The sequence below is a fragment of the Frieseomelitta varia genome, unplaced genomic scaffold (assembly GCF_011392965.1).
Source record: "Frieseomelitta varia isolate USP_RPSP 00005682 unplaced genomic scaffold, Fvar_1.2 scaffold_326, whole genome shotgun sequence".
In the NCBI taxonomy this organism is placed as follows: domain Eukaryota; kingdom Metazoa; phylum Arthropoda; class Insecta; order Hymenoptera; family Apidae; genus Frieseomelitta; species Frieseomelitta varia.
Window position 1 is genome coordinate 470323 of NW_025110064.1, and position 25291 is coordinate 495613.

The 25291-nt window shown below is 26.3% G+C and overlaps 1 protein-coding gene across 1 annotated transcript; it reads left to right on the forward strand.

Moving 5' to 3' along the window:
* The first annotated feature begins 3387 nt into the window (after positions 1–3387).
* Positions 3388–19812, forward strand: LOC122530089. Its single transcript, XM_043656749.1, has 3 exons — positions 3388–3521; positions 18951–19252; positions 19736–19812. Exons 1-3 carry the CDS (start codon positions 3424–3426, stop codon positions 19792–19794), a joined length of 459 nt encoding a protein of 152 aa, XP_043512684.1. The 5' UTR covers positions 3388–3423; the 3' UTR covers positions 19795–19812.
* Positions 19813–25291: the final 5479 nt, after the last annotated feature.

Below are 25291 nucleotides of genomic sequence, written 5' to 3' on the forward strand. Positions count from 1 at the left end.
CGAATGAGAAAGTATATGAGTATTCAAATAGACGTTCTTTACTCTATACTTATATTTGAAATATTCGTAATTATATAAGTTATATAATAAAATTTAAATTAATAATAAATATTTAAATTAATAATAAATAAAAATTCTGTATACTCAAGCTTTTGTAAGTATTTATAATAACTTATTTCAATGTTTACTTATTATTTTTCATAATTTTTCACTCACACTTTTCATACTTTCCACTTTACTCACAATTTCCTCAAATTAAAAACTTTGTCGCTCGTATCATTTTTCGCTCGATTTTCTTATACAATAGAGAAGTATACAAGAGCCGTTGATGCGTTACATGATATTCAAACACTCTGTGCATTCTAAATAACATAACGAGAGTTAATAATCAACATCTTGCAAACTATCAAGACTGGATTTCAACGAATGAGCCAGTTGCCTCCGGATGAAAAAATCCGATGCTCAAGAAGTATGTAGGTCATGCAGTTGGCCCTTTTTTATCAATTCAATGACCAGAATATCTTTTATTGAAACAGTCTCGGATTGAAAATTGCAGATGAATCACATCTAACGAGTCCAAAGTGTTGTAGTTTATTTGTACATTCTATTGCAAAAATTATACATATATATATATATAATTCTTATAAATCGTAACATTCTTTATATAAATAATAAAGCATAAATTGCTAGAAAATTTGACAAATCGACCAATTTTAATATAGAATATCACATAGTTAGCAGATAATTTTACGTTAATGTTGAGATATATGAAATCATAATTGATCAGTTTCTATTATTCTTGTCTATTATCTCTTATTATTCAAATCAATTTTCAACTTTATTTCTCAATTAATACAACGTATTTCCGGTTTTAACACGCATCGTCCTGTGTATCGAAAATAAAGGACAATAATTCAAAATTTGGATCAATGATTTAACAATCGTGATTCAGTTTACATTTTAAGTAATAATTGTGATTTTATAAATTTCCAAGTTTACTTTTAATTACATTAAATTTCAATACAGTTTTCTCTAATATAAAAATTAATAATCTGTATTAAGTTTTATTAATCTTTATTATTAAGTATAAATAACTATTAATTAGTTTTATTAATTTTTATTAAATTTTATTAATCTTTATTAAGTTTTATTAATTTTTATTAAATTTTTGTTAATCTTCATTAAGGTTTTACTCGACTGATAATCTGATTTCCTAATGTAAAAGTCATTCGATTAATAATCTGGTTTTATATAAAAGTCTGAAGTATTTGTATTTTCCGGTAACAAATGAATTTTTTTAGCATAACATTCCCAGCAGTTGGAAAATATCACTTAGGAATAATCGATGTTGCCGATATTATTAAACATGTCACTACGAATTCCGTAATTGTTGCATTAAATTTCAAATGCACGTGATATAAAACTTATTGAATAAAACATATAAACACTTTTAATACACACATATGCGTGTATTTAAATACAAAAAATAACAATCCACTAAAATTTTGTCAATAAAATACTTTCATAATAAATTGATACGTATCCTTGAAAAATATCAACGGATTAAAAAAAAAGAAAAAAATAAAAAATTAATCTATTTGACTGACAAAACAAATTAACTTCAGTACAAGGGAGGGGAGGAGGAACAATATAAAATATTTTTCCAAATTGCTACATATCTATTTTGTCGTATTATTTTATTGAATTAAAAATTTATTACATTTATTTATTTATTTATTATGTTATTTTATTGGTCGAACATTTAATTGAAATTGAATTTTCTCTTCAATCATAATTCTTATAATTAAGAACTATAATACACATTTAGAGTAATGAGTTTTAATTATTATTAATGATCAACATGTAAACATATGGTACTTAAAATTGATTAGCAAAAGATTAATCAACAATTAACGATTAAAGTTTTCCAACAATCTTTAATCGAAATTAATAATTACATCCCAACTTTAATTGTTAAGATTGAATTCCAAGTTCAGTCGTTAATTGCAATGAACAACTAAATATCTTTTAATCGTTAATTGCAATGAAGTATTAAATTCTTACTTCAACTAATTGTTAATAACAATTAAGTTTCTTTCAATTTTAATCGTTAGTTTATTAACCTTTATCTAGTCACCTTATTAACAATTAATTATTAAAATTTATTTTATACCGTTTTTTATGTATCTTTTTTTCACACCTATGAATCGAGACATCCTACGATAATATATAGAGAGATAATAAAGCCTCTATAAATCCCTGAATAATGATAGCAAAGAAATAAAGTTTTTTATTATTTCTCGTTTTATTTAACAAATCTCTAGAATAATAAATCTTAAAAAAAATAAGTTAATTAGGCTTGCTAGACATATGGATTGCTCTCAACAATATAAATTACGAATATGTTTTATTTCGATGAAATGTCTTAACCCGAAACTATTTATTTATTATTTTAAAATAATAATAATATTAGTTTCAAAATATATATTCAATTTAAATAAAATTATGATTAAATTCGATGTAATAACTAATAACTAATAATTTATAATTGACGGTTCTAATCAATCAATCGCCGATTTTTCAACAATTAATTTACTTTAATCAACGATTGACGATTAATTTTATTAATCATAAACATTAATCGATCAATTAAAGTAAAAATTTTAGTCCAACTTTAACTTGAGATGAAGATAGACAACAAAACGTAATTATTAGAAGATTACAGAAATTACAATTTTTTATAGTTTTTATTGAACAAAACTTTTCCTTTATTAGGTCTTGTAATTAAGCAGATCGTTATTTCATAAGATTTTATACAGAGAGATAAACATTTGAAATAGATATTTTAAACATTTTTCATAAAAACTTCTTTAAACAGATTTCATGCGGATTTAGATAAATTTTTCATAATTATTTCAAATCACGGCAAGTGTTCCATTTCCAAATAAAATGTATATTTTTTAACCATCAATCTCCTTATCATGACAATTATCATGTGATAAACAGCAAATTATATAGTAAACATTGTTTTCTGATTTTCATATTATCGACATAATATACATAAATATTTATTGTAAACGTTGTCGAAAATAAAACAATTTTTTCGAGAATTTCAATTTTTTTCTAAAACTTCCCTCTCTTATCTAAAACATTTTTCTTAACAAGAACTTCTTATGAACAAATAATAATTATTATAATATTAAGAAACTGATAGGAATTATTAAAATAATTTAACAATCTTGATTCGAAATAATCATCGAGTTTTTAACATTTTTAGCGTGCATTGTGTAATGAATATTCTAATTACTTAAATTGGTAAACGAATGATTTATCTACCTCATAATCATTACAGGAGTATCAATCTGCGTGTATATTTCTTTTGTAGAACGATTCGGTGTATGGCAGAACGTGCACGTTCTCGATATGAACAAGCTGGAAAACGTGACGTCCGCCGCGAGAATTCACTTTCATATTCAATCATGGTATGATGAAGTAGAAGACTTCGATTCCGCGGAATTTGGGTAAGTTTTTTGCACACGTACACTTTCGCGCGAGTTTTTCAAAATAGGTTTTTCATTCTTTTTCACGGTGATTATTTTCTTCTTCCTTTTTTGTACCTTCACATGTGTGTTTCTGTTTTTCTTTTTTTTTCTTTTTTTTTTTTTGCCTAGCTCTTTGTGCGAGTACACGAACTTCAGTATAGAGATTCATTCTGAAAGGCGTTATTCGGAAAGAATAAAAGTAAACGCGTAGCCGTGTATCGGGCCGATTGTGTGCATCGTGTTAAATTGAATTTCATTTGTATGGTCTTTCAATTTTTTGAGATTGGAGGGATTGTTGTGTAGTTCAGGATTTAATTGTTCTATTGTGGCCGGTATAGCAAGAAACTGTAATTGAATCGGCGAGGTAATTAACTGACTTCTCTATTTTTCTTTGTCTTTCTTTTTCTTTTTCTTAAAAATTGAACTTGCCACTGAATCCGTATTTTTAATTATAGAACGCAAAATTATATGTATGTATTGTTACATTAAATTTTACACTAAAACAACATAAATAACGCGTAGTATGTAATAAAATAAGGATTGTGATCTAGAAAATAGAAATAAAAGCAGCATAAAATACTTATTTTTAAAAAGTTATTCAAATCTGATTTACATTGCTTTCATTCAAATTATGAGGAATTTTTTAATTTGAAATCAATTTATTCTTTAAATCAATCAAGAAATAATTTTTTATCGTATGTGTATACTTTGATAAATTTACTATTATAATTGTTAAATGATAATTGTTAAAAATACAAAAAGTAGAAAAAGTATCAGAATATTTTAAAAGTGTTTCGATGTTGGAAATAGTTTACAAATAGAACAAAGTGTTTCTTATAATAAATCATAATAATAAAACATAAACCATAGTAAATTATAATAATTAATGTTATTATGCAAATATCTTTTTAATAAGAATAAAAAAATTCTTTATTTCAATATGCATTTATCGTTCTCTACATTAAATACAATCAGTCTATAAACTTTTTAATTCCTTTTTATAAAAATTTATGTGATTTATTTATTACTTGATGAAATGTGAGCTCAGCTTCAGAAAAATAATTAATAATGGATTAAATCTATAACTGATAGCTGATCTTCTCACATAAACAATAAATTAATGGTCGAATAAATCAGTATATTGTAGATACCTGATGATTAAACTTAATATCATCATATTTTATGAGTTTAATAAATGTATAATATTTAACAAAGGTATATAGAAATTATTTATAAAATTTCATTTTTTAATTTCCCTTTTCTTCTTTTAGCAGCTATAAAACAATGAATATTTGATTTGATTGAAGTATTATTGAGAAATTATATTTTTAACGAGTTTGTTTTAACTGTGAAAACAGTTTACTAGAATGAAGTACAAGATTGTTATATCTCATATTATTGAAAAATAATATGAAACATACGAGAAATAATAAACATATATCGCCTTATAACGAAAGTAACACAACTCAAAAAACGTGATTTTCCAATTATCACTAAAAAATATTACAGAGATAGTCCTTGATTATGAAAATTTATTATTCATAGATATTCATAATTTGACTGATGAAAAAGGAATTATCTTGTTTTTCCTGATTCATGTGACACTATCTTATTATGAATTTTATCTCATTATTGTGATATTAATGCATATTGATGAAATGAAAGGTATATTATTTTAAATTATTGTTTCTTTAATTAACAATATATTATCTAATTCTGTTCAAAACCAGATTTCCGTTTCTCTTAAAAAACATATTTTTCCGGATTATCATTTTCTCCGCAACGATGCGATGCTTAAGTGATTATGTTTCATTTAGGAGAGATGAAGATACCGTAGATATAATTTGAAAAATGAAAATGACGAGTATGTATCTTTTTACACACTCAAAGTATTTAGAAAAGCTGATTTGAGACACAGAATCAATATACAAAAGAATATATAAAAAAAAAAAAAAACTAAAGACAGAAAAATTCAGTAATAAAAAGAAAAGCATAATGTTTTTAATTATCGAAATAGACTGAAATGTTGTTGACCATTTAGATACAATTTATTATCATAAGAGTGGTTATTCCATTATCTGAAAATTCCATTAATCGAACACGTTTGTTAGTTTGGATATGGAAGGCTTTATTGTAATAATTAAAACTCAATTATAAACTTTATTTGTGAGATATAAAAGCTCCATTAATTACTGTTTTCAGTGATTGTTTCTTTTATAATAAGAAATCATTTGAAAAATGGAAAAGAAATGGACAGAATAATCGAAGTAGCGCCAAAAATTGTTCAACATCTTTCCTCTCTCTTCACTCCTACCGTACAGAATCAAAGTACCGGAATGGTTTGTTGAGAATTATTGATGCGGAGTGATTGGGGATTTTATCGATCCCGGAGGAATGATTGATCTTGTGAAAACCTAAAAATAACTGTTATGAAAAATTGATACAGGAGTAATAATACGATTTCGATTATGACTGACGTTACGTTACGTTAAAAAATTCTTGCTACATTTTAAATTGAGCTGCCGTGAATCGAAATAGAAAATTAAGTAACGAACAGAAATTTTAGCTAATTAGAGTACAATTCTTCACGTTTTGAACGTGTATGATTACTTTACTTTTTGAATTAAATTACAATTTAGATGTATATAATTGGTCTAACTAATCAATCTAGTTTTAATTTACTAATTAATCAACTAGCAATAATTAAAAGCAAATTATATCTTTCAATGTTATTACAAGGAAAATTATATAATTAAAATTGTAAGACAATAAATTGTATAATCAAAATTATTTATTGAATGCGTTTATAAGAAATATATACGAAATAGTAAGAGTATACTGGAAGTTTAATATATTATTTAATTTAATAAATTTAATAAAAACAGAAATTCTTCTTTTCCAATTTTGTAACACCATTTTATCAGTTTCTGGATAATTTTCTATTTGTATATTAGTAAAATATCATTAACAAAATATACAAAGTAATATTTCTTATGTAATCAGAGAATAACAAAATGAATCCATATATCTTATTTGTTAAAATTTATAACAATCATTAACAATTATTTCTAATAATCGTTGCTTAAGTTAATTATAATATAAGTAACTTTTTTATCTGATTTGTATTTTAAATAGTATTTTCAAAATATTCTATTTTGATGTATAAATTGTAATATATATGATATAATATACTTAAATAATCTATTTACATACTAAATAATTTTATACTATATTCTTTTTATAACAATAGCAATATACTTTTATATTTTATAACACAGCAAAGTTTCACAGTTTTTTATTTATTTTATTTATTTTGAGTAGTTTGTTTTGTTTTTTACTTATTTTATTTATTCCGATTTTTTGTTTGATAATTTTTTTAAATCTTGATGTCACAACCTGGAGAAATAAATTTTTGTTTTCTTACTGATTATTTTTTTATTTCTGATATTGATATGTCCACAACAGATTATTATGTTTTTAATACAATATATTGTAAATTACAGAACATGTTTAATAATATACAAGTTTTTTTTATAGAATATTTTATAGAACATAGGATTTCCAATGCATTAAATATCCGTTTCGAATGTGTTAAATATTTATCTTATTGTTTATTAATTCCTTATGAGTTAAAATTATCTTAACTTAACGTCGTGGCTAAAAACATATACATAAACGTTTAAGTATTTCCAGCTATACCTATATAAAATCCAAAGTATTGGACAACGTCAATATATTTCTTCAAGCAATTTATTTAGTATGTTTATTGTATTATCTAGGTATTGAAACGCTATGCATAGGAACGCTATTTGTACGAGTTCCATTTATTGGAACAAAATTTTAGTTAGTGTCCGATTAATTGAATTCCTATCGATCCACTTATTTGAATTTAAATTAATTATAATATATCGTGGGTTTTTATTATACATGTTCTGTCTGACAAACAACAAAATCTCAAGTAGACGCTTTTAACAATTCTTATTGCCATTTCTTCTTTTCAACTTATGAAAATAGTAACATGCATTAAACATTTATTTATTATTTATAAATTATCATTCATAATATTACTATTAAATTCATCATTCATAATATATAACTATTAAAATTATTATTTTACAGTAATATTAATTTTATAATATTATTGCATTGTAAATCACAATTACTCACATGTTGTTCACGATTTTATTGATAATTTTGATAATTATGAAATTATATGATAATTTCCGTACGAATTTAGTATTAACCTTGTATATGCATCTTGGGCCTGAATCGTTGATATCATTTATCAATTCCGTTTTGTTTAAATATTTTTGGCAACTTCTATTATCAGGGATGTCTCTTGGCCCATAATATGCTGCATGCTTCAGTTCTAATGAGCCAGCAAGTCTCAGTCGTCTTTTGGGTTTTTTTCTTCACAAATAGCGTAAATCTCCGACTGTGCTGTTTAAAGTTCCCGAATATTGATTTTGGACGAGGCAGCTCCTACGCAACTTCGACATTTGATATATTTGTTAAGGAAATCTCCCGAGTAACTTTCAAATAGTTTTAATCGTCGCCCATTATTTCTTGAAAAATTATTAAAAACATGGTATTTTCCAAGAATGTCTGAAACTTCTGTTAAGAAGCAGAAAGGAGATTGACACGATACATACTCAAATTTGATTTTGGCACTCGTGAAATACATTACCAACATTATTTAATTAAATAGTATTCAGATGGTATTGTTATTCAAATCGTATTGGGTAAGTTTTTCGAAATTATGGTCCATTTATGTTCATTAAATGAAATCAGAAGCGAATAAATTTATTATGGACACTAATTTTTGAAATTATGTGATAAATCTACTTTTGTTTGTCGTTAATTATGCGATATGAACGCATAAGCGGAGAGTACCCACTTCAAAATAATAAAATCTATCATTCTTGAATTAAATTCATGATGGGATAGTTCGATTTAGAAATTAGATTGAGAGAAATTTGATTTATCGTAAGAATGAATTTATAATTTATATATATTGATAATTTAAATAAATTTGCATGCAATAATAATGAAATACTGCGACATATCAACCTTATTGCAAAATGTATCTATTCTGGTACTCAATTATTAATAATTAATAATTTTGTAATCAGTAATGAATAATGGATAAAATCTATTAGTAATTATTTAGGGAAATGTCCTTTACATGTGTCAAGATCAAGGTTATCGAATCTTCCTGTCTTGAAGTCAAGATTTACTATATTTTGTTTTTTTCTGCCTAATAATGGGCACCCACTTTAACATACTTGGATGCAAATAGCAAAAACTATTTCCTTCTAAAATCCAACATTCTGAGGGATGAAAAGACTTAGAGTAAAAATGCAAATATGACAAAGATACTCAAGGCATGCATACTTTGAATAAAATAAATGATTTTTGTAAATATGTAATCGATGTTTAAATTAATATATACATATACATATATATAGAGTTTAGTTGTAATACATTTATAATTAATAGTTGTTATATACATATATATATAGAGTTTAGTTGTAATACATTTATGAAATCAATTAAAAATTACATAGAAGCACTTAGAAACAAAATAAATTTGACAATTTATTATACGTGTCTTTTATTATAACAAATTGTATCCACCAATTCAATGTAAAATAATTGAATATTAAAGATTGTTTTTTTTTAATTTGTTATATAGTTCATTTTAATTGAAAACAATAAAATATGTTGGAATAAACCAAGAGATGCTGTTATAAAAATTCTTTGATATGAAGAGAAACATGGTTATTTTTGTATAATCTTCTATTTCAAAATCAAATTTAATTCCGATGTTGTAAAATATTAAAAATAAAAATCAATCTATAAAAAATGTAAACCTTACTTTATAAAAATATAAACAAAATGTTATTTTATAAAAATATTAAAGAACAGTATAGAAAGAATATTTAGCGAAGAATTCAAAGTGAAAGTATGCAAGATCACGGGGGAAATTAAACCAAATTACTTTCTCCAGTATTAGAAACATTATTGAAAATAATTGCCGAACACTTAGGGAATTTTAAATAGTTTTCGAAATAAGTACGGTTCTGCACACAAGTTTTTCGTATTGCAAATCTAAACAAAAATTTTTCGATGCTAATGGTACAACGATGTCAATTTCCAAATTATTTAAAGAAAAAAGAGAAAATATCAAAATAGATATTTTCGTCCGATTTTATTTTACTAGGCGGCTTTTTCAAAAATATTCACGGTGATTTACCGCAGGCAAACGATTGACAGATAAGTACGGATCGCGTGTAATTTAACAAGATAGATAGCATTTGATTAAAAACGTGAAAAAAAGCGAAAAATACGGCCAGAGAATCAAACGAAAAAATGGATATGCATTAATCACATTGGCGTGGCTTTATCGCGACGTAAACTCGTTATTTGCATTAACGACGATTCGATACGCAAAAAACAGGATAGACATGGCTTTATGATTTCTTTGTCATTTATGACATAATGTTTATCTTTAAATTGTTCACGGAATTAATCGTAGAACACAGGAGGGAAAGCGATATTTTTTCGTGGAAAAAATCCCTCGGGAAAAAAATATTTCGTAGATTTATTGATATTTTGGAGATTTTATTATCTTGTCACGCGTATGATAGTTTACATTTTGATATTTAGAAAAAAATCGCGGATTTTATTGTTTCTGTAAATAATCTATATTTTTCCAACGGGTGTGAATTTCCGAAATTTTTAAAGATAGCGAAAATAAAAAGTTCCCACCTACGTGTCTCCACCAGGTGACTAACTATAACATTTTTTTATATAATTTTATAATACGTATTTTATATAATTTTATTTTCATATACTCATAACTTTTCAACTAGAACTATAGTCACTATTTAAAAGAATCAAAACTGTACATATGATAAATGTCGTTAGTACTTATATATATGGCAATAGAATCATTGTTTATCATTAACAAAATTATTATATATAGGTTGATAATAATTCAATACTTAAGAATAAATATTTAATAATAAATACTTAAGAATCGTGAACATCGAACGGTGTAACGACAAAGAAAAATAACTATTATATATAAATCAATAATATTATTATCATGTACAATAACTATATGTAATATTACGATGTATAACTATTATATATAAATCAATAATATTATTATTATGTACAGTAACTATATGTAATATCATGATGCATTGAAAAATAAAAATGACTACTTATAGTCTTTTTTCGTTACACATACAAGCAAATACATCAAAAGCTCATAATTTACATATACAAACAAAAACTCATTTGATAATTAAAATATAAATATATGTTTCTTTACATTTTCAAATCAACCAACAGAAAATAATAAAATGTATAAAAAAACAGAAAGAAATTATGTATGTAGGGGAAAGTAAGGTCAAACCGGGTACCATTTTTAAAATTTTTTAAAATATGAGCTTCGATATGTAATTGAACTGTGACATGATACTCGGGTAGATAGTTTATTAGTTTTTTCACATTTAGGAATTCATTCAGATAAATAATATTTGTTCAAATTTTTTGTAAATACGGTAAAAATTTCTAAACTAGTAATTAACATAATTTTGTTTATAAGACAGGCTAAATAGAATACCTTTATATTTGCTAAAATTGTTAAAAATAATTGTTTTTACTAATAAAAATAAATTTTTAATTAATTATTAATTAAAATAAATTTAACTAATTTTTAACTAATAAAAATAAAAATTTTTTAACTGCATTGCATTTTATACGTCTTTTAGTAGATACCCACCCCTAAAGGGCAAAATCAGCTTTATTTTCCCATGATAAAAATAATCAAATAATTTTTTTTTTAAGAAGTTTGATCATTTTCTTATTGTCCAATTATAAGGTTCAAATAAAAAATTTAGCCTTGTGCAAATTTTTTTTTTTTTTTTACCATCCGATTTTCTGTTACGAAATTAAATACATCAATCACTTTTATCCTACTTTCCCTTATATACGTACATAATACATATACATATATAACATAAACTTTTAAACGATCAAGCAGTAACACATAAAATGTATTCAATGAAATTTCGACGATATCCCTCTAATCTTCGATGATCAACGATAAATAACGTCGGTACAAAGGGCAAGGGAGGAGAAGTGAAAAGACACAAAGTCTTTCATTGCACGTTTGTTGTGTGATAATGCCTTATGTATACTCTTCTAGTTGCGTACGTGTGAATGCGCGCACTAGTGCGCGTGAAAATCCACACGTATTGTCATTCTGTGCAGCATGCAATAGCCTAAGTTGAATTGATCGAAACGACTATTATGTGCCGAGGCTTTTACTTTGTGAATGGAACTGGTCGATCCAGTGTGTAGACACTGGTAACTCGCCTTTGAATTTAGCAGAAGGTTTACACTGCCTCTTACTCCAGCCCTTTTCTTTAACTCTCTGTCTCTACATGCTTCATTCCGACTATCTGTGTACGACAGATGGATTTCGCCTACAGAGATTGGACTTTGCCTCAGAAAACATTTAAAGATCGAGCTTTCGCCGATCTTAATGAAAACCCTGTGCACTATGACAGTAGATTGAAATTCCCAAATTGTATTGTTAACATTGTTTTGGTGAATCTCATCCCTTCTGCAATCTTGTTTAGACCACTGACAATGAAAGCAAACGTGGAAACTAAACGTTTGCTTGAGTGTCAGTTTACCATTACACCAATTATTAATTAGATAAGTGACAAATAAATATAAATGTTAAGGAATTCATTTTTTTCACACCACGTAAAGATTAGAATAAAATCAATTGAGCACCTCTTTTCATTTTAGAATAATTTTCAGTTGTTCTATTGATCGCCAGTATTGTTAACTATACTACGTGGTATCAATTTAAAGTAATTCTATTATCTTCAATTAGGGAAAATGATCAAAAGATCCTTAAAAATGAGGAGACTGATGATATTGAAGAGAATCTCGTCCCCCACTTCTGCAATCTTGTTTAGACCACTAACAATGAGAGCAAACGTGGAAACTAAACGTTTGCCTGAGTGTCAGTTTACCATTACAGCAATTATTAATTCGATAAGTGACAAATAAATATAAATGTTAAGGAATTCATTTTTTTCACACCACGTAAAGATTAGAATAAAATCAATTGAGCACCTCTTTTCATTTTAGGATAATTTTCAGTTGTTCCATTGATCGCCAGTATTGTTAACTATACTACGTGGTATCAATTTAAAGTAATTGTATTATCTTCAATTAGGGAAAATGATCAAAAGATCCTTAAAAATGAGGAGACTGATGATATTGAAGAGAATCTCGTCCCCCATTTCTGCAATCTTGTTTAGACCACTAACAATGAGAGCAAACGTGGAAACTAAACGTTTGCCTGAGTGTCAGTTTACCATTACACCAATTATTAATTCGATAAGTGGCAAATAAATATAAATGTTAAGGAATTCATTTTTTTTTTCACACCACGTAAAGATTAGAATAAAATCAATTGAGCACCTTTTCTCATTTTAGGATAATTTTCAGTTATTCTTATTGATCGCCAGTATTGTTAACTATACTACGTGGTATCAATTTAAAGTAATTCTATTATCTTCAATTAGGGAAAATAATCAAAAGATTCTTAAAAATGAGGAGACTGATGATGTTGAGAAGATTTAGTTAAATTTAAATCGATGCTTATCTTCAATTAGGGAAAATGATCAAAAGATTCTTAAAAATGAGGAACTGATGATGTTGAGAAGATTTAGTTAAGTTTAAATCGATGCTTATACGATAACTTTGTAGAGTACCATACTACAACAATTTTGGTATATAGCAATGTCACTGACAAGATATCTTGCTTCGTAATATCGCTCCTACAATTCCACTGACAATTTAGTTATCTCGCTTCAGAATTTCACTCTAGCGATGCCATCGAGTTGTCTCATAAAAGTCGTGTCTTTTGTTAGGATCAATTGAGAAATTGAAGAAAAGATGCAAACTATTGTTATTGCCACGCATAATATTGGCGAGATGTCTCCTTCCAAGGACAGAAATATTGCAACGATGCAAATACGAAAATATCTTGTGCACGGTAGCAAAAGGGTTAAAAAGATTGCAATCAAGATTTTGAATAAAAGATAAGAATTGAATTCAAAAGGAAAATTAGATTTGTAGGGAATTTTATTCCGATCATACTATATATGCCTATCTCTTTCGAATAAAATCAATTCCGCACCATAAATTAAGTTCATAATATGCTCTGGTTATTGCACTTTTGCTCGATGCCTCAATTCGATCAAATTGATATAGCACTTAAAAAGTTAATGCAATAGAGACATAAATAATTAAAGCAAATTTTTTTATTAACTGTTGAAAACACATACTGTGAGTGTTCTTAAAAAATTTTTGTAAATTCGAATATGAAACGGCTGTCTTTCTACATTTTCTGTAACATGCCAAATTGACGTAAAAGATACAAAAATATAATTATAATATCAAATATAATTTAATTTAAATTGCTATAAATTTGTTTGTAAAAAGAAATACATAATTCCAATTATCTATCAGTTATTAATTTAATATAGAATTTACAGATGAATTATTTGATTACAGTGTACATTAATTGTAAGATTATAATACAATCGGATACAAATAAAATAAAATTTTTAAAATATAGATATATAACTGATTTTTCAATAATAATATTATTAATTTCGCAGATATAAATTTTTATTAAATTACTGTATGTATATACATGTATTGTTTGCAGGTTCGTAATAATTATTGTGTTTATTATGCTTTTAATTAAATTGTATATATGTTTTAATAGGAGATATTCATGTAATTATCGTAGGTAATCAATAGACTGTTTAATTCCAAGTGTCAGAACTAATACATACATATTGGTACTAATTATTCTATTTAATTATATGTTGGTACGGTAGCGAATTAATTTTAATCAAATTTGATTAATCAAATTAAATGAAAATGGATAAACAAAATTATTAAATGATACAGATAAGGTAAAATAAATACAAAAGGCAAAATAAAGTAATAAATTATATAAAATAAATCGAACAATTGATGCCAAATTTGAACACTGGAAATGACAATAAAAAACTTTTTAAACTACACAGCGGATTTTATCAAAATAAATAAATTTCATATATATGTTCGTTTACACATTATTTATTTATTGTAAACAAATTCTAGAACAATATACAACGTATATACTTTATTTTATTTATATCTTTTATGTGATATAGAACGTTTTTCCAAACCTATTAAATGATAAACATTTTTTTTATGGTTTACTGGAACTGGTTAAAGTTAAATAACTTATTGAGGCTTTTGACTTTTTTTAACTTTTTGACAAATTGAAATGTTTTATTAATTTTTGTGTCTTTCAAAAAAAACTCTCATATTTATTTCAATATTGTTTGAAACATTTTCCTAGTATGTGCATAATTGAAGAAGATTTCTGTGTTCCTTATTTGTAAATTGAAGATATTATATTAACTTCAAATTAAGATCAAATTGCAATCAGAGAATATCGCTTTGTTAAATATAAATTATTTATAAAAAAAATCTGTTAATAAAATTATTAATAAATTGTTAATAAATTATTAATAAATTATTAATAAATTATCTGTTAAAAAATTTGTCGATAAAAATCTTATAGAAATTACCATCGTACAAATGTCATCATTATCAGATTATATCTACAGAAAGCTTGCAAGGTACTCTTATTCTAATACCATATAACAAATAAATTACATAATAAATCGTTTTATAGATTTATATTATGATTAAATATTAGGATTAAAAGTATATTAAATTAAATATTAGAATTTCCTAAATTTCTGTCGCTTAACCCTAACATTCAATAAAGTAGCGAAAAAAAATTATTTCCCCTTTACAAGTTTCATTTGTAAAGGGGAAACTTTAAATTTTAAGAACATGGTGGATTTGGCCATAAAAAAGTATTTCGATGTGTTTTTAGCAGAAATTTTCTAATTTTCTTGATGAAAAATATCCGCATTTTTCCATTCGCTACATAATGTTAAAATATTTTTGAAGAAAACGAATTCCAGATTATCAGAGGCTTTAAATTTTGAAATGAGGCCAATAATCGTTGCACGATTTCTTTTTCACAAGCTATAGCAATTTAAAATATCGACAAGTTTTCATCGAAAAAGTTATTACGTTTAATTAAAAAGAAAATTATTACAAAAGGAATTTGCACGAAATATCTAAAATTACGAGTATATTAAGCGATGAAAGTGTAGAACAGTCGAGCTATATGATACAGTATTGGAGTAAATGCAACCTTTTTATTCTGCGATATGGAACGTTCCCTTTCATACAATGGTAATATTCATCGATAAACGTTGAATGTTACAAATACGGAAAAGCTACTTGTAACGTATTGTAAATTACGGTGCTGCATCATAAATAAATTGTTAATCAGAATAAAATTATTAAATATCCTGTTGTTTTAATTCCGATAATATTACGTATAATAAATCCATATTGAACATATTACTTGTATTACACGTATTTTTCATGCAAATATGCGGTTGTAAGAAAAAACATGGCTTGCACAGGATGGCCACTGAAAAACTGAAGGAAAAGTCATAATTTGTGAGAAGGAGAATGGTGGGCATTTGATATTCACAGATAATACTGAAAAAAAACCATTAATTATATTTCCAAATAGAATAATAAAAAATTAAAGAAACATGTGTTTGTAAAAAAACTTTTTGTTTTATGTCATTCAGTCTTTCGGTGACCACCTTCGATACATTTAGCAGAATATACCTCCCCACTTAAGCGTCCACTTTCGGTCCAGAATGTGGATGCTTGAGTGGGAACTACTATACTACTATTTTCAAGATCGTTTAAAAATCGTTTAAAAATCTTAACACTAATTTTTCCTATTAATAAAATTTCATTTTTTTTCTTTTTAGAATATATCATACTTAAATGTTTATATATTTCCTATTATTATATTAATTTTATTATCTTATTATCTTATTATAAATAATACTTCTCTTTCTTTCTAATCATTTAGGTATATATAAAAGTATGCTATTTATGTGTATATAATTTGTTTATATTATAATTTATTTTGTATAAAAATGACCAAAATTATATGTATATATGTATATATAAAATTTATATTTATATAATATATAATATATAAATTTTATATATATATATATATAATTTTGGTCATTTTACTTTGTAAATTATAATGTAAATAAATTAACAAAAATAGAAGATATATATGTATAAATCACAAAAAAAAGGATACGAACAATCGTTATATTCTTCAAATTTTATGAATTTGCGTTGTTTTACTTGATATAAATTAAATATTGAACTTCGGTTAAATTAGAAAAGTTTGGTTATTTTTTCAACTACTTTTTGAAACTATATTTCACGGTTTTTTGTGTGATAAATGCATAAATCCTATATTTACTATTGAATGAGTGCATAAATTTAAATTTTTTGAAATTGTGCCATACAATATTTTCCTATTCCCTATTTTACTATTGAATGAGTGCATAAATTTAAATTTTTTGAAATTGTGCCATACAATATTTTCCTTACTACAGATATATATTTACATGTTCTTTGTGTACTTTGTATGCATAAATACTCATAGATTAGCAATTGGATCAAGTATATAACTTGATTCTTAATGAATACAGAAAAAAAATGTCGAAGAAAATTTTACTTTTTACAGAAGTGGATCGGTGCAGTTAAAGATGCAGTTACACTCTTCTTTAAAATGAAATCGTATGATTTTTTCTTTTTCTCTCTTTTACAAAAATTGATTCCTCGAAAGATTCTGAATAAAAAAGTAGTTAAGTACAATACTTAGTACATTACATTTATCATGAATAAAATTTGAAACATCACTTAATAATTTTTTTATTCAGAACGTTGTGAAGAAATGTCGCAAAAAGAAAAAAAGAGCAACTGCATTTTGAAACCTTTTAACATTTCGAAACTCAGAATTCTCAAAAGTCGAAGTGCTAATTTTATTTTTTAAATTTTTTATTCTAAAAATTAGAATTATAATTTTCCAGAATAAATAATTTTTTACTACAAATTTCATTGGCCACAGTTAAATAGAACACCATCAATATAACACCATATAAAATTATCCAAATTCTTACTTAGGAATACTAATATTCCTGGATCTAATCTACTCCTGTTTTTACCGACTATTATAGTGTCGGATGTACTAAAAAAGTTTTTCAGAGTATACCGTTGATAGTGAGGCAATAAGATATTTTTTTTTTTATAATTTCTTTAGATTTGAATATTCTATATTATCATTTTCGAATTACGATCGATCGTACATCTGCTTATATCCTTAAAAACAGTAAAGCATTTAAGCATTTGAAGCATTTTGCACTCAATATTTGAGATACAAATAAATCAAACATTCTTTATTCGCGTTACAAATAATTCTTTACTCATTGATTTCATTCCTTTGCCTATCTGAGTTTCGAATCACGAACAAAAGTATAGTTTCTTACTAATGACCACAAACATATAATAATCACCTGGATCCCGTCACACCAGGGAATCAAAGGAAACGAACAAGCCGACTCCTTAGCCAAAGAATCAACAATCGACCAAACAAAAGAAACCAACATCCCAATCCCACACCAAGACCTTCTAGCTTCAACGACCAAAGCGGAAAGAGAAGAATGGAACAGAATTTGGACTACGACAAATAGAACCAAAATACATGACATAGCACACCATTTCTATCAAAAAATACCAAATAACAATCTAAGCAGAAAAGAAAGGATAGCTATGACCAGGCTTCGANCAACTACTAGACCAGTTATAAAGAGTCAATTTTGACACGTCGCTAAAGACCTCGTAGTCGATGCGACGCTAAACCCCCATTTAAAAAAAAAAAAGTATTCTCGAAACTCAATACTCGAAACTTTCCTAGGTTTCAACATTTCGAGCAACTCACCGTTAGTAAAACGTCGCATCACAAAATAGATCTTGTTAATCACAGTTGCGCTGCCAACTGATTGCGGACCATAACGAGTGACCAACACCGTATACAAAATAATTCGTCGCTTTCTTTTTGAACTCGTCGGTATGATATCGCTGGATAGAAATTATCAAGAAGTAAATAAATTTATCACTTGTTTTACTTAAATATACTTAAAACTGAGGAAATATTACAATTTTGGGACAAAAAAATTCTCGACGTTAAGAACCAGAGGTTAAACGATACAAAAAATTTTCCACAATTTTCATCTACTTTCGATCCGGGCCCGATGTAGTTACTAGACTCGCCCCGTGCAACATAGTAACTATCAGTATTCCTCGACAGATTGCTTCTCATTTACAATCGCTCGATTTCAGATTGGTGAATTTCACAGCGCGGAGCAACCTGTCTTACATTCCGTTCGCGTCGTCGACAATTAGCCAGATCGGTTGCGGTCGTGCAATTTACACGGGCAGATCCGAGCAATCGACATCCAGAGGCGCAGACATGGCGATGACCGGGCGTACAATGGCCGTCGGATTTGGGGATCGCGTGGAGGCCCTCGTGTGCAATTACGGACCTCTCGATCGGAACACGTCAAGAGAATTGTACGAAGACGGTGTGCCGGCTCTTTGTCCATCGGGAACGATCCGCAGTTCACGGTATCGAGCTCTCTGTCGTAAGTGTTTCCCTCCTAGAAATGTTCCCTCGCTTCCTCTTTCTCTCTCACTTTATGCGTTGCATTGTTTGTTAACTACTTCCTTCGACGACATTGACAACTTTTTCATAGAGTATATAGGGTCTAAGGGACATATATATAGGTTGTAGAGCGAAAAAGTCTTAACAAACACGGGTCCAAAAATTATTTGGCTCAAAAACTATTGGGTTTATAAGCTGTTTTTTCACTAAAATAACTTCACAACATACCTATGTTCAACACGAGATTATTATAGATAAGTTTTTAAATATTTATGGACCCAACGAGTTTTTAGACTCATATTTATTAAGACTCTTTCGCTTGTATTGATGAATATTTTCTATTTCTATTTCAGTTAGACAAAACTAACTCTTTTCGTGCATCCTGTATACGAAGTGAATTTTTCTATTTATTTTAAATGTTTTTTAATCTTTTTACTTATTTTAAATGTCTTAATTACTGCAGCTAACGAAATGTCGAAGTTGTTTACGATTTGTAATGTTGAAATGGTTGGTGATAGATAGAATAAGATTGAGATTAAGGGATTCAACATTAAGACTATTAAAACAGAGTTCTAAAATGACCAGCTCATAATTTTTCATAGAAACTTTATAAATCCACGATGATGCATTTTTAATTATTTAATTCTTGGTAAAATATATAAATACAAATTCGTGTTCTTTATTGGAACTTTTTCTTGCACTTTCGTTCCTCTGATGCAAGTTTATAATTCGCAGCATAAATACGGAAAAAAGAATATATGGTTTTTGCAGATAAAAGAATTTATGAAGTTCTTAAAATCAATTTTTTTTTTTGCTATGAGTCAATCAAATCTATTGATTTCGTAAATATTTTGATAAATTAAATTTATATGCTGATTTCATAAAGTGAGGGATCATTGATTTGCCATTAAATTTATAATATTAATTTATATTATATACTAGTATTATTTATCTATTGTTATATAGTATTGTACAGTATTTATAGTGCTTAAAATATGTAGAAACGCGATATGATGTTAACATTATTTCATTTATTTAATAATGCAATAACTACAGCTACCAAAGCATTGAAATTTCATCAAATAAATTGATCTCTATTAGATTTATTGCTCGAAGAATAAAGATTAAAATTGTATCAAACTTACTTTGCTTAATCGATTGAGGATATTTTCATTCGCTGCACTATTTTCAAGTAATTGCAAAGAAACGAAAACAGAATAAAATTTTAATGTAACAGACAAAATTCTTTAGAAACTAACAAGTACGAATGAAAGAAATATAGCTATCAGTCAGTTTAAAAAAAAAAAGAAAACTGATTTTCTATGTTCAAGTTAACAGAAAACAACCGTAGTGAAATATATATATTGTAAATATTGAAATACAACTCTGTCAAAGAATGAAATGCAGCCACTAGTTTGTACGTTATTTGTGTCTTTCTTTTCCTTTTTTTTTTTCACTGCGTTCAAAACATCAATTTTTCATATGTGTTTGAAATATGATAGACAAAAGAAGATTTTGCGCAATATTGCTTGCAGCGTTTGAAAAAAACGTCTGACTGTTTTTATTTCAAAAATAATCTGATGTATTTGTTTAGTTGCTATTATAAACGTCGGAAATTATTTTTGGAAAATTTATCTACAAGAATGTACTTGACGCTACAACTAACTTGATAAACACTATAACTTGACGTTATCAAACAAGTATAAAACACATTTTTGAGACTTTGAAAGACCATGCTTCCTTGCCCCTTTCATTTTTGGCAAAAGTGTTATTCATTCGCAATTTCAAAAATATCTGAACGATTCCTAAAATACCGACACTCGAGTGACTATTACTTGTTGGAGTTACAAAACTATTACTTCTAATTGTGAGATGCAGTTATTTGAAAGTGTGGAACATTTCTATATCGCGCCTTTGCGGAGAAAAAAACACAAATTGTGGAGCTATATTTTGAAGGAGAGGCTGGTTCTGAACAAAATTAGATATTATTTTATTTTAGTTCAAGAAACACAATTCAAAGTAATACACTTCTCACTTTTTTTCAATATATATTTGTTTATAATGATAGTCAAGACAAAATTCATAATAAAGTATTTATAAACTGTATAATGTCATATGAATCAAGGAAGGCAACATAATTCTTTTTCACTGACTAAATTACAAGGATCAACGAATAAGATTTTTATTGATAAAAGATAAAAAGACTGCCTCTGCAATATTTTTTTAATAATAATTGAGTTTTTTGAGGTCAATTTTTTCGCATGAGAACAATATGTATACACAGAGGAGTCAATTTGAACATTAACACGTTGACTGTTACGATGGTCACTGATGTATTTCTATGAATATTTTAGAATGATTAAAATATGGAATGAGTATCATTATTAAGGAATTTAAAATAATATAAATAAGTAGATAATATTTTTATTGTACTTTATTACAATGTTATAGAAATAAAACATATCTCATAATCTTAACATAATTTTATAATATCTTATAAAATTTTTCTTATAGAAAATATGTTCTGTTCATTTCTGATTGAAACTGGATATAAAACAAATGAAAAGTAATAATATCATTTCCATTGCTTCTGTTAATTAAACTGTTTAAACTATTATTTTCATTATTATTCAAGTAATTTCTTATTAAAAATATGGACTATAAAAAATTCGAATTATAAATTTCTGTGATAAAGTGAAAAACAGCTGAAAGTAATGAAATATAAAATTGTCTTCGAAATAAAATTTAATTTTCCATAGAAAATTCATTTCAAAAGTGTCCTAAAAATCACATATTCTTTATTTCGAGATATTTAGACTTTTATATTTAAGTTTATTGAAACAATATTCTTTGATATTGTCTCTTGCATCGGAAAATCTAAAATACAAATGATATTTTGTAGAAACTTCTACATATGGTACTTTTTCTTTAGTTGCATTCGTTTTATTTATAATTAACGAACAAACTCTGCACTAGTATTTCTTTCCCTTTTTTTTATGATGTTATCTTACTAATAAGTATGGATATTTCCCATTGGTACAATCGAAACGTTTCTTTTTTTTTCTTTGTCTTCGAAAAAATTTTATCTGAAAATTTTTACCAACTAAATTTGAATCTTGCTAATTTCGAATCCGACAGAAGTGAATAGCCAAAAAATATGTTCTGTGTGTAAAAATAAATCAAAAAGATAAAATAATATCTTTTCATCAAACATTTGTTTTGTCAAATTTGAAAATTTGTCAAGCACGTACTTAACTAATTCTTAATTAAACAAGTCTATTTTCTTGAATATTTTATTCTATATTTTATACCTATATGTTCACGTAGAATCCTATCCATTATTCATTCTTGTTCAGTTCGAAATTAACCAAATTCAAAAATATATTCAACAAATTTTCAAACTCGATTTTTTCGAAAACGAAATCTTAAATGAAAAAATGTCACTGTTCCATTGGATTAGAAATATTTCTTTGGCACAAATCATGAATTTGTAAAAAAAAAAAGAAACAAAAAATGTAACATAATTGATCAATTTCACTTGAATGTTCTCTCTCGAGAAAATGTTTACAAATTATTTGGTTCGTGATAAACGAAATAGCCACTTTTCATCATAATTTTTGACCAGTTAATCAAAATAGTCTCCATCAGTGTCAGTGTATTTATTTCTAACGCGATACGGATGTAATCTCAATTTTATAAAAACTGGAAAAACGAAAGATCAAGAAGCCATTAAATGCTCTTTTTATAATATCCTCTTCTATAAAAAATGTTTTCCCTTCCAAACAATTATCTAAACATTTAAAAAAGCGATAGTAGAAAAGGAGAAGTATTTTAGAATTTAGTATCGTTAAGAGTAACGACAGAAATTGATCAATTTTAGCTCTGGCTGGTAATGAAAATTTCTTGCAAGACATAATTCTAAATATTTTGTGGAATCGGAAATAATACTAAACGCTTGAATTAATTCAAAATTCTTTAAATGTCGGAAAAATGATTGAATAATGAACATTCAGCCTTTGCAACTTCTGAAACTATGTGTGTGGTTCTGCTTCGATGAAACTTTTTAAAATATCCTTTTCAGTGATAGATGGCTTATGTTGAACAATCGCTCTTTCAAAAATTTATTACTAAACACTGTATTAATGTTTCATGAATTTGAATTCGAATGTGAAATAATAAATTTAATTTGTTTCCTTTTCTTTGTATATGTGCCAGAAGAATTTATGCCTAAATATAATTTATCTTTAAATAATCAACAAAGTTCTGTTGATGAAGTCAGATGACATATGAGAATTGTTGTACAATACTATACATATAGAATATACTATACTATACAAATTGATATTGGTCAATGTAACACAAATCTTTTACATCTTTCTCTTGAATACTTATAGTTTAGAAGATAATTACGTGAGACATTTTAAATAGGATATTTTAATAATCCAGCTTGTAAAAATTGACTATTTTGGAAGGAAATCATAATACATTTTCGCATGCAGATTTATTCATACTTAAAGAGTATTTACAATTCTTTTTCAACGAAATTAATGAAAGTTGTGGAAATTATATAGCTTTAGGTAAATCATGTTTTTAAAAACGGGTTCGAATGGCTGACGTGATTCCGGTGATCTGGTTATTTGAAACTAAAAAACCAAAATGCAATTTTAATTAGTATAAATATGACTATCGCATGAACCACGAAACAGCGAAATTTCGAAAATTAAAAAATGGCAGTATTTTGTTTGCAGAAGTTAAAATATCGATTTTCCTTGCTTTTGGGTAGTAAAAAAAAAAAATAAAAAAGAACATCAGATTTTGGAATTCATGGTTCATACGATAAAAGTGCATCCGGTGAAGATCTCCTCCAAATTTCAAGTCAATCGATCAACTAAAACATGATATATCCTATATCAGCCAGTTAAAAAAATATGCATTTGAGAAAAACACGTTTGAAGTTTCCGCTGTACAAAAATATTCATACTTACAATCAATCGAGCAGTACAAAAAAATAGAATATTATAAAATAATAATAACAGTAAATAATAATATTATAAAATAAATAATAATATTATAAAATGAAGTATGTTTTTGAGAAAAACACATTTGAAGTTGTGTACAAAAATATTCATACTTACAATCATTCGAGCAGTACAAAAAAATAGAATATTATAAAATAATATAATAAATAATATTATAATATAATATAATAAATATAATAAAAAATATAATATAATATAATATAATAAAAAATATAATAAAATAATAAATGAAAAAATATAATAAATAATATTATAATATAATATATTATTTTATATAATAAATAAATATAATATAATAAATAATATTATAAAATAATATAATAAAAATAGAATATTATAAAATAACATAAAAGTAAATAATAATATTATAAAATGAAGTATTTTTTGAAAGAAACACATTTGAAGTTGTACAAAAATATTCATTCTTACGTTGCGAGCAGTACACCGTTTCCTTTAAACATCCATAACTTTGCTAATTTTACGAATTCAAACAAATCCTTTTACATAGATATTTTATAGATATTTCATAGACAGAAAGCATATATTTTGAAAAAAATCTAAAAGGAAAAATTAACTTTTTCTAAGCCGGATTACCAGAACACCTCCTTAAGGAACACATTGCGCGTGTCGATGCCTCGTTTTCTTGCCTCGAGTTTTGAATGATCGAATAGGAAATGAATAATCATAGGAGGCGGTTTGTCATTCACGTGAAATGACAGAAACGATAATCAAATTTAATTAATATCGGGCTGCATTGATTCATTAACGCAGGAGCGCGGATAGATGTTATCAAATGGCCATTTGTATGGTTGTCGTAATTCATAATTCTTTGGCTGTCGCGGGTATGCGTATTATTTCGATTCTGGAAAGAAACCAAGCTGGATGACGAATGGATTAATTTTATTCGTTAAGAACACTTTGACAACGTTCCCGCTTTAGATCTTAGATTTCTTTTTTTTTTTTTTTTTTTTTTTTTTTTT